At 40.4% G+C, this 15,599-nt stretch overlaps 1 protein-coding gene across 14 annotated transcripts in view; it reads right to left on the bottom strand.

The window, feature by feature from the left end:
- COL25A1 (collagen type XXV alpha 1 chain) overlaps positions 1-15,599 on the bottom strand; it is a 527,190-nt gene that overhangs the window by 21,095 nt on the left and 490,496 nt on the right. For all 14 annotated transcript variants that reach the window (XM_032254797.1, XM_032254795.1, XM_032254796.1 and 11 more), the window contains one exon: positions 14,614-14,667. In XM_032254797.1, coding sequence (XP_032110688.1) covers positions 14,614-14,667 — 54 coding nt within the window. The remainder of the gene's footprint in view (positions 1-14,613; positions 14,668-15,599) is intronic.

The following is a 15,599-nucleotide window of genomic DNA, read 5'->3' as shown; positions in this document are numbered from 1 at the left end:
CAGTGTGTAGTGCTCCCCTCCCTGTGTCCATGTGTTCTCACTGTTCAACACCCGCTTATGAGTGAGAACATGCGGTGTTTGATTTTCTGCTCTTGTGTCAGTTTGCTGAGAATGATGGTTTCCAGGTTCATCCATGTCCCTACAAAGGACACAAACTCATCGTTTTTGATGGCTGCATAATATTCCATGGTGTATATGTGCCACATTTTCCCCGTCCAGTCTATCATCGATGGGCATTTGGGTTGGTTCCAGGTCTTTGCTATTGTAAACAGTGCTGCAATGAACATTCGTGTGCACGTGTCCTTATAGTAGAACGATTTATAATCCTTTGGCTATATATCCAGTAATGGGATTGCTGGGTCAAATGGAATTTCTATTTCTAGGTCCTTAAGGAATCCAGTTTTCCCAACACCATTTATTAAACAGGGGATCCTTTCCCCATTGCTTGTTTTTGTCAGGTTTGTCAAAGATCGGATGGTTGTACGTATATTGTGTTGCCTCCGAGGTCTCTGTTCTGTTCCACTGGTCTATATCTCTGTTTTGGTACCAGTACCATGCTGTTTTGATTACTGTAGCCTTGTAGTATAGTTTGAAGTCCAGTAGTGTGATGCCTCCCGCTTTGTTCCTTTTGCTTATAATTGACGTGGCTATGCGGGCTCTCTTTTGGTTCCATATGAAGTTTAACGTGTTTTTTTCCAGTTCTGTGAAGAAGGTCATTGGTAGCTTGATGGGGATAGCGTTGAATCTGTAAATTACTTTGGTCAATATGGCCACTTTCATGATATTGATTCTTCCTAACCCTGAACATGGAATGTTTCTCCATATGTGTCCTCTATTATTTCGTTGAGCAGTGGTTTGTACTTCTCCTTGAAGAGGTCCTTTACGTTCCTTGTTAGTTGTATTCCTAGGTATTTTATTCTCTTTGTAGCAATTGTGAATGGCAGTTCATTCTTGATTTGGCTCTCTTTAAGTCTGTTATTGGTGTATAGGAATGCTTGTGATTTTTGCACATTGATTTTGTATCCTGAGACTTTGCTGAAGTTGCTTATCAGTTTCAGGAGATTTTGGGCTGAGATGATGGGGTCTTCAAGATATACAATCATGTCATCTGCAAATAGAGACAATTTGACTTCCTCCTTTCCTATTTGAATACACTTTACTGCTTTTTCTTCCCTGATTGCTCTGGCTAGAACTTCCAGTACTATATTGAATAGAAGTGGTGAGAGAGGGTATCCTTGTCTAGTGCCAGATTTCAAAGGGAATGCTTCCAGTTTTTGCCCGTTCAGTATATTGCCTGTTGGTTTATGGTAAATAGCTTTTATTGTTTTGAGACACGTTCCATCAATACCTAGTTTATTGAGGGTTTTTGGCATAAAAGTCTGTTGAATTTTGTCAACGGCCTTCTCTGCATCATTGAGATAATCATGTGGTTTTTGTCTTTGGTTCTGTTTATGTGGTGAATTATGTTTATGGACTTGCCTATGTTGAACCAGCCTTACATCCCCGGGATGAAGCCTACTTGATCATGGTGGATAAGCTTTTTGATGTGCTGTTGCAATCAGTTTGGCAGTATTTTATTGAAGATTTTTGCATCTGTGTTCATCATGGATACTGGCCTGAAGTTTTCTTTTCTTGTTGAGTCTCTGCCGGGTTTTGGTATCAGGATGATGTTGGTCTCATAAAATGATTTTGGAAGAATTCCCTCTTTTTGGATTATTTGGAATAGTTTCAGAAGAAATGGTACCAGCTCCTCTTTGTATGTCTGGTAGAATTTGGCTGTGAACCCATCTGGACCTGGGCTTTTTTTGGGTGGTAGGCTCTTAATTGCTGCCTCAACTTCAGACCTTGTTATTGGCCTATTCAGGTTTTCAACTTCTTCCTGGTTTAGGCTTGGGAGGTGGCAAGTGTCCAGGAATTTATTCATTTCTTCCAGGCTTACTAGTTTATGTGCATAGAGTTGTTTGTAATAATCTCTGATGATGGTTTGAATTTCTGTGGAATCTCTGGTGATATCCCCTTTGCCATTTTTTATTGCATCAATTTGGTTATTCTCTTTTCTTTTTCATTAATCTGGCCAGTGGTCTGTCTATTTTGTTGATCTTTTCAAAAAACCAGCTCCTGGATTTACTGATTTTTTTGAAGGGTTTTTTTGTGTCTCTATCTCCTTCAGTTCTGCTCTGATCTTAGTTATTTCTTGTCTTCTGCTAGGTTTTTAGTTTTTTTTGATCTTGCTCCTCTAGCTCTTTCAATTTTGACGGTAGGGTGTCAATTTTCGATCTCTCCATGCTTCTCATGTGGGCATTTATTGCTATATATTTTCCTCTAGAGACTGCTTTAAATGTGTCCCAGAGATTCTGGTATGTTGTATCTTTGTTCTCATTGGTTTCCAAGAACATCTTTATTTCTGCCTTCATTTCATTGTTTATCCAGTCAACATTCAAGAGCCAGTTGTTCAATTTCCATGAAGCTGTGCGGTTCTGAGTTAGTTTCTGCATTCTGAGTTCTAACTTGATTGCACTGTGGTCTGAGAGACTGTTTGTTATGATTTCCATTCTTTTGCATTTGCTGAGGAGTGATTTGTTTCCAATTACATGGTCAATTTTAGAGTAGGTGTGATGTGGTGCTGAGAAGAATGTATATTCTGTGGATTTGGGGTGGAGAGTTCTGTAAATGTCTATTAGGTTTGCTTGTTCCAGGTCTGAGTTCAAGTCCTGGATATCCTTGTTAATTTTCTGTCTTGTTGATCTGTCTAATATTGACAATGGGGTGTTAAAGTCTCCCAATATTATTGTGTGGGAGTCTCAGTCTCTTTGTAAGTCATTAAGAACTTGCCTTATGAATCTGGGTGCTCCTGTATTGGGTGCGTATATATTTAGGATCGTTAGTTCTTCTTGTTGCATTGGTCCTTTTACCATTATGTAATGTCCTTCTTTGTCTCTTTTGATCTTTGTTGCTTTAAAGTCTATTTTATCAGAGATGAGAATTGCAACTCCTGTTTTTTTTTTTTTTTCTCTCCTTTTGCTTGGTAAATCTTCCTCCATCCCTTTATTTTGAGCCTTTGTGTATCGTTGCATGAGATGGGTTTCCTGGATACAGCACACCGATGGGTTTTGGCTTTTTAATCCAATTTGCCAGTCTGTGTCTTTTGATTGGGGCATTTAGTCCATTTATATTTAGGGTTAATATTGTTATGTGTGAATTTGATACTGCCATTTTGATGCTAGCTGGCAGTTTTGCCTGTTAGTTGATGCAGATTCTTCATTGTGTTGATGCATTTTACCATTGGGTATGTTTTTGGAGTGGCTGGTACTGGTTGTTCCTTTACATGTGTAGAGCCTCTTTCAGGAGCTCTTGTAAAGCAGGCCTGGTAATGACAAAATCTCTGAGTACTTGCTTGTTTGCAGAGGATTTTATTTTTTCTTCACTTATGAAGCTTAGTTTGGCTAGATATGTGATTCTGGATTGAAAGTTCTTTTCTTTAAGGATGTTGAATATTGGTCCCCACTCTCTTCTGGCTTGTAGGGTTTCTGCTGAGAGATCTGCTGTAAGTCTGATGGGCTTCCCTTTGTGGGTAACCCGACCTTTCTCTCTGGCTGCCCTCAGCATTTTCTCCTTCATTTCGACCCTGGTGAATCTGATTATGTGCCTTGGGGTTGCTCTTCTTGAGGAATATCTTTGTGGTGTTCTCTGTATTTCCTGGACTTGAATATTGGCCTGCCTTGCTAGGTTGGGGAAGTTTTCCTGGATAATATCCTGAAGCGTATTTTCCAGCTTGGATTCATTCTCTTCATCACATTCAGGCACACCTATCAAACGTAGATTAGGTCTTTTCACATAGTATAACATTTCTTGGAGACTTTGTTCATTCCTTTTTACCCTTTTTTCTCTATTCATGCCTTCTCATTTTATTTCATTGAGTTGATCTTCGACCTCTGATATCCTTTCTTCTGCTTGGTCAATTCGGCTGTTGAAACTTGTGCATGCTTCGCGAAGTTCTCGTGTTGTTTTTTTCAGCTCCGTCAATTCACTTATATCCCTCTCTATGTTGTCCATTCTCATTAGCATTTCATCATATCTTTTTTCAAGGTTCTTAGTTTCTTTGCATTGGGTTAGAACATGTTCTTTTAGCTCACTGAAGTTTCTTGTTACCCAATTTCTGAAGTCTGATTCTGTCATTTCATCAAACTCATTCTCCATCCAGCCTTGTTCCCTTGCTGGTGAGGAGTTGTGATCCCTTGTAGGAGGAGAGGTGTTCTGGTTTCGGGTGTTTTCAACCTTTTTGTGCTGGTTTCTTCTCATCTTTGTGGATTTATCCACCTGTCTTCTTTGTAGTTGCTGACTTTCAGATTGGGTCTCTGGGTTAACTTCCAGTTTGTGGATGATGAAGTTATTTCTGTTTCTTACATTTCCTTCTAATAGTCTGGCCCCTCTGCTATAGGACTACTGAGGTCCACTCCAGGCCCTGCTTGCCTGGGGATCACCTGCAGCAGCTGCAGAACAGTAAGGGTTGCTACCAGTTTCTTCTTCTGCTATCTTTGTCCCAGAAGGATACCCACCAAATGTCAATGTGTTCTCTCCTTTATGAGGTGACTCTTTGGACATACGGGGGTCAGGAATCTGCTTGAGGAGACGGTCTGTCCTTTATTGGAGCTCAAGTGCTGAGCTGTGAGCTCCATTGTTCATTCAGAGATGCTGGGCAGGTATGTTTAGGTCTGCTGCAGCAGAACTCATAAACTCCTTTTTTTTTTTTTTTCCCAGGCGCTCTGTCCCAGGGAGTTAGGGCTTTATTTATGAGTTTCCGTTATGCTGCTGCCTTTTTTTTTTTTTTTTCAGGGCTGCCCTGCCCAGCAAGGTGGCAGCCTTGTCACTGTCTGCCTGCAGAGGCTTTGCTGAGCTGCTGTGGGCTCTGCTCAGCTGCCGTGTGATCTTCCCTGCAGTTCTGTTTGTATGGGTGTAGTTAGAACTGCCTTGGCAATGATGGCCAGTCTCTGTAACGGCGGACTCTCTCTGTAATGGCAGGTTGCCACAGCAATGGCAGGCTGCCTCAGCAATGGTGGACTACCTCTGTAGTGGTGGAGTGTCTCAGTAATGGCAGATGCCCCTCCCCCACAGAGTTGTACCGTCCAGGGTTCAGCTGTGCTTGCTGTGAAACTCTCAACCCAGAGCGTTTTCAATTGCTGGTTTTTTTTTTTTTTCTTTTTTTGTGGGGGTGGGTCCAGCTGAGCCTGATCACCTGACTCAGAGTCTGTTTTTTTTTTTTTTTTTTTTTTTTTTTTTTTTTTTTTGAATGGTCAATTCTTGCCCAGGTGTTCCAGTTGCCTGTTTTAGGCACACTAATGGGTGTTGACTTATTATTCAATTTGCCAGTCTGTGTCTTTTGATTGAAGCATTTAGTCCATTTACATTTAAGGTTAATATTGTTATGTGTGAATTTGATCCTGCCATTTTGATGCTAGCTGGATGTTTTGCTCATTAGTTGACACATTTTCTTCATTGTGTCAATGTTCTTTACCATTTGGTATGTTTTTGGAGTGGCTGGTAATGGCTGTTCTTTTCCTTGTTTAGTGCTGCTTTCAGGAGCTCTTATAATGCAGGCCTGGTGGTGACGAAATCTCTCAGGAATTGCTTGTTCGTAAACGATTTTCTTTCTCCTTCGCTTATGAAGCTTAGTTTGGCTGGACATGAAATTCTAGGTTGAAAGTTTTTTTTCTTTCAGGATGTTGAATATTGGTCCCCAGTCTCTTCTGGCTTGTAGGGTCTCTGCTGAGAGATCCCCTGTGAGTCTGATGAGCTTCCCTTGGTGGGTAACCCAATCTTTCTCTCTTGCTGCCCTTAGCATTTTTTCCTTCATTTTAATCCTGGTGAATCTGCCCTTGTGTGCTTCGGGGTTGCTCTTCTTGAGGAATATCTTTATGGTGTTCTCTGTATTTCCTGGACTTGAATGTTGGCCTGGCTTGCTAGGCTGGGGAAGTTCTCCTGGATAATATCCTTGAGAGTGTTTTCCAGGTTGGATTCATTCTCTCCATCACATTCAGGTACACCTATCAAAGGGAGATTAGGTCTTTTCACATAATCCCATATTTCTTGGAGGCTTTGTTCATTGCTTTCACTCTTTTTTCCTCTGTTCTTGCCTTCTCATTTTATTTCATTGAGTTGATCTTCTATCTCTGACATCCTTTCTTCTGCTTAGTCAATTTGGCTATTGAAACTTGCGTATGCTTCGCGAAGTTCTTGTGCTGTTTTCAGCTCTATCAAGTCATTTATATTCTTCTCTAAGCTGTTTATTCTAGTTACCATCTCATTTAACCTTTTTTTTAAGGTTCTTAGTTTCTTTATATTGGGTTAGCCTGTTTCTGTCAATTCATCAGATTCATTCTCTCTCCATTTTTGATTCCTAGCTGGTGAGGAGTTGTGATCCCTTGGAGGAGGAGACATATTCTGGTTTTTGGTGTTTCCATCCTCTTTGTGTTGGTTTCTTTGCCCATCTTAGTAGCTTTAACTACCTGTGGTCTTTGTAGTTGGTGACTTTCGGATGGGGTCTCTGAGCAGATGTCCTTTTCGTTCATGTTGAAGCTGTTTCTTTCTGCTTCTTAGTTTTTCTTCTAACAGTCAGGACCCTCTGCTGCAGGATCATTGGAGGTTCACTCCAGAGCCTGCTTGCCTGTGGATCACACGCAGGTGGTGCAGAATGGTAAGGGTTGCCACTGGTTTCCTCATCTGCTATCCTCGTCCCAGAAGGGTACCCACCAGATATCAGCCTGAGCTCTCCTTTAGAGGTGTCTCTTTGGGTATATGGGGGTCAGGGAGCTGCTTGAGGAGACAGTCTGTCCCTTATAGGAGCTCAAGTGCTGTTCTGGGAGCTTCATTGTTTTGTGCAGAGCTGCTGGGCAATTACCTTTAAGTCTGCTGTAGCTGAACTCATAACTGCCTCTTTTCCCAGGTGCTCTGTCCTAGGGAGGTCGGCTTTATTTATAAGTTCCTGTTGTGCTGCTGCCTTTTTTCATAGATGCCCTGCCCCGTATGGAGTAGTATAGTCACAGTCTGCCAGCAGAGGTGTTGCTAAGCTGCCGCAGGCTCTGCCCAGCTGCTGTGTGAACTGCCTTTTAGTTGCGGACTGCCTTGGTAGTGGGGGATGCCCTCACTCCCACTGAGCTGGAACGGTCCTGGGTCCAGATGTGCTTGCTGCAAAACTCAATCCAGAGTGTTTCAGATTGCTTGTTTTGTGGGGGTGTACCTGCTGAGCCGGGTCACCAGGGTCCCTGTCTCAGCCCCCTCCCTTTCAGTTGAATGGGCGGCTCTGTCTCCCAAGTGTTCCAGGCACCAGTAGAAACAGCCACCCAGACTTGTGTGAGTTTCTGTGCATGCTGACCTGGCACCAGCAGAAACCACTGTGCTAAAAACTCTTGGTGCTTTTAGGCCTGGGAATCTCCTGGCCTGTGGGCAGTGAAAACTTGTTTGGAAATGCGGTGAGCACTCACTGTCTGTGCTGTTCTTGCTGGGAACTGCACTCTGGAGCTGTTCCTATTTGGCTATCTTGGATCCTCCTTCAAACTCATCCTTTTTTATGGCTGCATGGTATTCCACAGTGTATATGTGCCACATTTTCTTTATCCAGTCTATCAGTGATGGGCATTTGGGTTGGTTCCAAGTCTTTGCTATTGTGAAGAGTGCTGCAGTAAACATATTTATGCATGTGTCTTTATAACAGAATGATTTATAATCATTTGGGTATATACCCAGTAATGGAATTGCTGGGTCAAATGGTATTTCTGTTTCTAGATCCTTGAGGAATTGCCACACTGTCTTCCACAATGTTTAAACTAATTTACATTCCCACTAACAGTGTAAAAAGCATTCCTATTTTTTCACATCCTCTCCAGCATCTGTTGTCTCCTGATTTTTTTAATGACCACCATTCTAACTGGTGTGAGATGGTATCTCAGTGTGGTTTTAATTTACATTTCTCTAATGACCAGTGATGATGAACTTTTTTTCATATGTTTGTTGGTCACGTAAATGTCTTCTTTTAAGAAGTGTTTATTCATATCCTTTACCCATGTTTTGATGGGGTTATTTTTTTCTTGTAAATTTTTTTTTTTTTTCCTGAGATGGAGTTTTGCTCTTGTTACCCAGGCTGGAGTGCAATGGTGCCATCTTGGCTCACCACAACCTCTGCCTCCTGGGTTCAGGCAATTCTCCTGCCTCAGCCTCCTGAGTAGCCGGGATTACAGGCACGCACCACCATGCCCAGCTATTTTTTTGTATTTTTAGTAGTGATGGGGTTTTCACCATGTTGACCAGGATGGTCTCGATCTCTTGACCTCGTGATCCACCCGCCTCAGCCTCCAAAGTGCTGGGATTACAGGCGTGAGCCACCGCACCGGCCTTCTTGTAAATTTTTTTAAAGTTCTTTGTAGATTCTGAATATTAGTCCTTTGTCAGATGGGTAGATGCAAAATTTGTTTTCCCATTCTGTTGGTTGCCAGTTCATGCTAATGATAGTTTCTTTTGCTTTGCAGAAGCTCTTTAGTTTAATTTGATCCCATTTGTCTATTTTGGCTTTTGTTGCCATTGCTTTGGTGTTTTGGTCTCTAAGTCCTTGCCCATGTCTATGTTCTGAACGGTATTGCCAATGTTTTCTTCTAGGGTTTTTATGGTGTTAGGTCTTATGTTTAAATCTTTAACCCATCTGGAGTTAATTTTTGTATAAGGTGTAAGGAAGGGGTCCAGTTTCAGCTTTCCCCATATGGCTAGCCAGTTTTCCCAACACCATTTATTAAATGGGGAATCCTTTCCCCATTGCTTGTTTTTGTAAGGTTTGTCAAAGATCAGACGATTGTAGATATGTGGTGTTATTTCTGAGGTACTATGCTGTTTTGATTACTGTAGCCTTGTAGTATAGTTTGAAGTCAGGTAGTGTGATGCCTCTAGCTTTCTTTTTTTTTTTTTTTTTTTTTTTTTTTTGCTTAGAATTGTCTTGGCTATGCAGGCTCTTTTTTGGTTCCATATGAATTATAAGGTGTTTTTTTTCCCCCAATTCTGTGAAGAAAGTCAATGTTAGCTTCATGGGGATAGCATTGAATCTATAAATTACTTTGGGCAGTATGGCCATTTTCACAATATTGATTCTTCTTAAGCATGAACATGGAATGTTTTTCCATCTGTTTGTTTCCTCTCTTATTTCCTTGAGCAGTGTTTTATAGTTCTCCTTGAAGAGGTCCTTCATATCTCTTGTTAGTTGTATTCCTAGGTATTTTATTCTCTTTGTAGCAACTGTGAATGGGGGTTCACTCATGATGTGGCTTTGTGTTTGTCTGTTATTGGTGTATAAGAATGCTTGTGGGTTTTGCACATTGATTTTGCATCCTGAGACTTTGCTGAAGTTCCTTATCAGCTTAAGGAGAGTCTGGGCTGAGATGATGGGGTCTTCCAAATATAAATCATGTCGTCTGCAAGTAGAGACAATTTGACTTCCTCTTTTTCTAACTGAATACCGTTTATTTCTTTTTCTTCCCTGATTGCCCTGGCCAGAACTTCCAATACTATGTTGAATTGGAGTGGTGAGAGAGGGGATCCTTGTCTTGTGCCTACTTTCAAAGGGAATGCTTCTAGTTTTTGCCCATTTAGTATGATATTGGCTGTGGGTTTGTCATAAATAACTCTTATTGTTTTGAGATACATTCCATCAGTACCTAGTTTATTGAGAGTTTTTAGTATAAAGGTGCCTTTTTCTCTCTCTCTCTTTTTTTTTTTTTTTTTTTTTTTTTTTGAGACAGGGTCTCCCTCTTTCATCCAGCTGGAATGCAGTGGCACAATCATGGCTCATTGAAACCTCAAACTCTTGGGCCTAAGCGATCCTCTCAGCTCGACCTCCTGAGTTGCTGGGATTACAGGCATATACCACAATGCTCAGCTAGTTTTTAAATTATTTGTGGAGATGGAGGTCTTACTATGTTGTCCAGGCTGGTCTTCAACTCTGGGCCTCAAGCAATCCTCCTACCTCAGACTCCCAAAGTGTTGGGATTACAGGCATGAGCCACAGTGCCTGGCCTGAAGTACCTTTTCCTCTTTTATCAAAAAACAGTTCTTCAGGGAAGCCCTTCCTCAATTGCCCACTTCCTATCCCCAGCTATATTTTATTTCATAGCCCTTAGACACCAGAAGACACATAAAGCTTATGACCTGCTTATTCTCTGCTACTCTTACTAGAATATGCACATGAGGGTTCCGGGACCTTTAGCTTTGTTGTTCCCTGCAGCATCCCTGTAGCTTAGAACAGTGTTTGGCACTTCAGAAAATGTTTGTTGAATGAATCAAAGCAAATCTGTGTAATTATGTACACAGTTTGCTTCCTTTCAGAAAAAGAGGATTTATTTGTTTTTTAGTTGTATTATGATTTTTCTGAGACAGAGTCTTGCTCTGTTGCCCAGGCTAGAGTGCAGTGGCACGATCTCGGCTTATTGCAACCTCCACCTCCTGGGTTCAAGCAATTCTTGTGCCTCAGTCTCCTGAGTAGCTGGGATTACAAGTGTGCGGCACCATGCCCAGCTAATTTTGTATTTTTAGTAGAGACAGGGTTTTACCATGTTGGCCAGGCTGGTCTTGAACTCCTGACCTCAGGTTATCCACCCACCTCAGCCTTCCAAAGTGCTGGGATTACAGGTGTGAGTCACTGCACCTGGCTTGAAAAAGAGGGTTTAAAAGCTCTCAACCCCTCTGAATGTTACATGAAGAAGGTATATGTTATCTTCCTCACTCTCTTTCCAAGTGCCTATTTAAATAGAATAGCTTTCCCCAGCTTAAATGATATTCTTGAATGCTTATAAAGAATAAGTGTTATTGGACTTAGTCTTGTGAATAAAATAATTGTGATAATAATGAAAGATGTTCTGTATTTCAAATGGTGTTTTCTTCTGTGCCATCTCCAAATTTAAGTGTGTGTCAGTATTTAGTTGGAAACTTCAGGGGTAATAGTGATTTTATATGAGTAGCCAAACAGAAAATATCTCCTTTTATCATACCCCTGAAGGAGTTTAAAGGCAGCAAATCTTTTTTCATGGCAAAATGCCATGTTCAGCTGATAAGAGTGCCTGCAAGAGCCACCTGATTTGCCTGTGTTCCTCCAGATTCCCATGTGAGCAAATTTCAGGTCCCTGTTAGCATTTTCTTTATCTAAATTTGAGAGGTCAGTGAAATGAATTAACACTGTCACCTAGAGGCAATGTGACACAAGTAAGATTACTGAAAATAAATATAAAAGTTCAGGCTTTTATTATATTTACTTTCAGTTATTTTTATTTTATTTTCAGTTATTACCTTTAGTAATAACTAAAGCAGAAGCAATTGTACTCAACACAGTGACCAGATTTTAAATGAAACATTAAACATTTTTTTAAAAAGGGAATTTCCTTAACTTGTTAAGAGGCATCTATAATAAATATCTACAGCATAGGACTTAATAGTGAAATATCAATCCCGTTAAGAACGGAGAAAGGGACAGGTGTGGTGGCTTATGCCTGCAATATCAGCACTTGGGGAGTTCAAGGCAGAAGGATCATTTGAGGCCAGGAGTTTGAGAGCAGCCTGGGCAACAAGGTGAGACCCTATCTCTAAAAAACTAAACAAAATAACCAGTAGCGGGGTGTGTGTGTGTGTCTATTCTATCTATCTATGTGTGTGTGTGTGTTTTTCTATTCTATCTGTGTGTGTGTGTGTGTGTGTGTGTAGTGGGAGGTGAGGGTTTTAAGAAAAGAGCCACGTAAACTGGACCATGTCTAGTTTGAAATAACTCTGCAGATTAGGGTGGGTCTAATTGGAAAAGTCTCCACAGATTATTTTGATATAACCACTCCCTTCTCCTCTAGGAACCTTGGCTTTGTCTTATTCTTAAAACAAATATATTATGGCTTATTCAAATAAAGCTGTCACTAAGACAGTTGTTTGTGAAACTCCTCTTCTAGAACAGCCCACCCCAAATAATTACTTCAAGCTATTAACGGCAATTCCATTTCTCTTGCCAGTGGCTGTCTCAGAAATGGACAGCTGACCCAGCTCTGGCAAATGAGGTGTCAGGGGTATCAGCCGAGAAGCTCTGTGGAAGGTTCCTCCCTGCTCAGGAAGAGGCATGGGGGTAGTGTCTCTGTTCTCTGCTGGTGTCTCACCAGAGAGGATGCTTGGACCACTGTGGGCAGCTTGTCTATGGTCAGAAGACAAAGCCAACATGTGGAAAAGGGTCCCCAGGCAAAACCTTGAGTCCTCCTTTAAATATTTTCTTATATAAAACAATATATTTCTTTATTGTGTAAGCCATTTTGAATTTGCGTCCTATCACTTACAGCCAAAAGCATTCTAATGATTCCAGCTTGAAAACTTTTAGGAATGAAATATTAACACAGGGATTTGAATGTGCAACTGCTTTACCTGGATTAAGCAATTCCAAAAGTGTTTTTCAACCTCTCAAACTTAACACACACTACAGAGGAGTTCCAAAGCCAAATGAAGAAATCAGCCAAGGTAGGGAGCATCAGGTGCTTGCAGAGTGGAATATTCATGCTCTCCGTCATACGTTTGAAAATGTTTGAATAACACTGCCTGTCAAATGTGTGGTTTCTTTTAGGTTGTTCTAATTTCAACAGAAAGACAAAGAAGAGCAAAAGCTCCAGACGTCAACACTGAGGTATTATTCTAGAATGCCTCCTTTTGCTGTTTCTGACTTCTTTAAAATTGAAACTTTTTCAAGAGAGTCCAGATGGTGCCTCTATCAATTAACTCTGAGAATCACACTCCAGTTTAGCACTTCCAGTGAGGGGCACTTGGAAAGTACTGATATATGATCCAGTTAAGATAGTTAACAAGCTGAGTAAATAGAAGAGTAACACTTCACACTGCACACCATTTGACTAAAACTATGCCTTCAAAATTCTTCGCAATTTCATTTGCTCTTCTGGTTAATTCTACTCCAGCACTGAGACCTGATAGTCTTGTGACATTGTGGAGCTATCGGAAGTAGCAGCTGATTTGCCACATGGTAAACCCTCATGAGCCCCAGGGCATTCTGCCAAAAGACTGCCTGAGATTTGCTGCTCCATTTTTAGTACATGGGCTGGGTTTCTTCATTCAATGCTTGAAAGCCAATCTCCATCAGAAGCATTGAGGCTTTTAGCTTTTAAATATTTTTAATTAAGATGATCTTCAGAAGTCATTGGCTTGATCTTAGAAATATGACAATTGCACATTCAGATTATATGTTCCCTTAGAACTCATCTCCTTCTACAAACATTCTTGGATAAAACCAATCTTCATCACTGTACACCTTCTACTATTTGTATTATTTTGGCCTCATTCTCTGGTTATTTCCTGTATGCATTTTTTTTCCTTTGCAATTATATTGCAAACTCTTCTAGGTCAGGAAGAATAGTTGCTTCATTTGCAGCCCTCAGTATATATTTGTAAATATTAATAAAATATCAGGAGATAATTAATCATAATGGTATTATTCAATGTACTGAAGCAAATTAGCAAAATAGGCTTTACTTAAGTGGGAAGAGAGCGTTTCCATTTCACACAAGAAGTGATACCACACTTTGCACATAGTAGCATTTGATAAATATTTCCTGAATGAATGAGATCACTATACACAACACAGAATTATGGAACTAGAAAGCATGGCAAAGAAATCACTACTAGGCCTCTTTTTTTGGAAAGCAAATTACCCAGACTGATGAAAATCTGTCTAGTTTTTAAAAGACCACAAACTTACACAGTGAATCATTCTAATGTTTTGAAGCCCTCCCTATTAAAATACTTTCTTTATATCCTGTCCTAGATGGTAGGGAAATTGATGACATCATTCCACTCAGACACACAAAAATACTTCTAAGATTTCCAAGGTGAAGAAAAGAAAAAGTGGGAGAAAGAGAGAGAAGAGAGAACGTTCCAGACAGATGACCAGCTGCTGATTCTGCAGTACATTTCTTTGTGTCAGATATTTATCTTCCAGTCTGAATGTCTTTTTTCCCCCCAAAAGATATGGAAACATGGCTTAGCAATAGAGAGGTTAGTGAAAGGTTTTTGTTTTATAATGCACTGAATTATTTCCTTATGGTTAAAGAAAAACAGCCTATTCTTTAGAAAAAAAAAAAAAAAAAAAAAGGGGGGGGGAGCATGTGTAACTGTGCAGAAAAGAATACTTAAATTTCGTAATTTCCTTTGAAAAAAAGTTATAACCTAGTATGAATGACTACAGTAGCTTTATATAAAAGATTATCAACCAGAATACATACTCCTGGAAATTTTAGTTCCATTGACTTCGACTTTCTGGATGAAGGCCAAATGAAAATATCTTCCTTATGGGTGAAGGAAGAATCATCTGAACTATTTATTTTAGCTACGTAAATGTATGTATTGTTTTTATTAAGGCAGCCATGTTTTATGCTCTGTGGTTTTCTCCTCTCAATATTAGGACTCTGAATAGAACTTAAGATGGTATCTATTTATATTTAGTATTAGATAGCCCTTTATTTCTTCTGAAAAATGAACAGTTCAACTAATAGGGAAAAGTCATACTCTGTGTTTTCTTTAGTACACAGCTTAATAACCTCAGCAACAACTTACTCTTTCTCCTTTGGGACCTGCAGGGCCATGGGGTCCCATAGGACCATCTGTACCCTAAAAAAAAAAAAGATAATATGAGACATATCACAAGGGCTGCAAGAATAGCAGTTATACTTTATCCTGGATTTTTTCTGGGTGAATGGTGCCTAAGAATGTCAGTAAGACAATTCATCTCCTTTCAAAGTGCTTTATGCTTGATTATTTCAGGCCAGTGGTTTACAAGAAACTCATGCAAAAAGGATGAATTATATAACTGCATGTTTCAATGAGAGGGACACACAAAAATCTGCATATCATATTTAATTGTATATTTTCCTCTGACTTAAAGCATCATTGGCTCGGCGCAGTGGCTCACGCCTGTAATCCCAGCACTTTGGGAAGCTGAGGTGGGTAGATTACCTGAGGTCAGGTGTTTGAGACCAGCCTGGCCAGCATGGTGAAATCCCATCTCTACTGAAAATACAAAAATTAGCTGGGCATTGTGGCAGGTGCCTGTAGTCCCAGCTACTCTGGAGGCTGAGGCAGAAGAATCACTTGAACCAAGGAGGCTGAGATTACAGTGAGCCAAGATCATGCCATTGCACTCCAGCCTGGGCAACAGAGTGAGACTCTGTCTCAATAAATAAATAAATCATCTTCACTTTGCCCCATAATCTTAAGAAGAAAAATGTAATTGTTTTTCCTTCCTGTCACCTCTTCCTCAAGCCCCTTCTCTGCGCCCACTGCCACCCTTAGCAGGCAGGCTCTAAACTTTTGTTTTCAGTTGTTTAAGAGGCTTGAACAGTTACACAAATGGAAGAAAATTATTAAGTAAGTGAAAACAGTGTGTAACTGTTCAATCCAAACTTTCTGTGGCTCTATTGGGGGCAGCAGTGGCTTATGGGAAAGGAATCAGTCTTCTAGATTCTGCGGCAGTGGCTGGTCACTAAGCTTATAACTCACAAACCAGGCAGCCATGATGACTTAAAAGTATAATTGCCTTTTGT

The sequence above is a fragment of the Sapajus apella genome, unplaced genomic scaffold, assembly GCF_009761245.1.
Source record: "Sapajus apella isolate SASKATOON/1434 unplaced genomic scaffold, GSC_monkey_1.0 scaffold87, whole genome shotgun sequence".
NCBI lineage: Eukaryota > Metazoa > Chordata > Mammalia > Primates > Cebidae > Sapajus > Sapajus apella.
The sequence above is the reverse complement of the archived record's forward strand: the minus strand, read 5'-3'. Positions and strand labels throughout refer to the sequence as shown.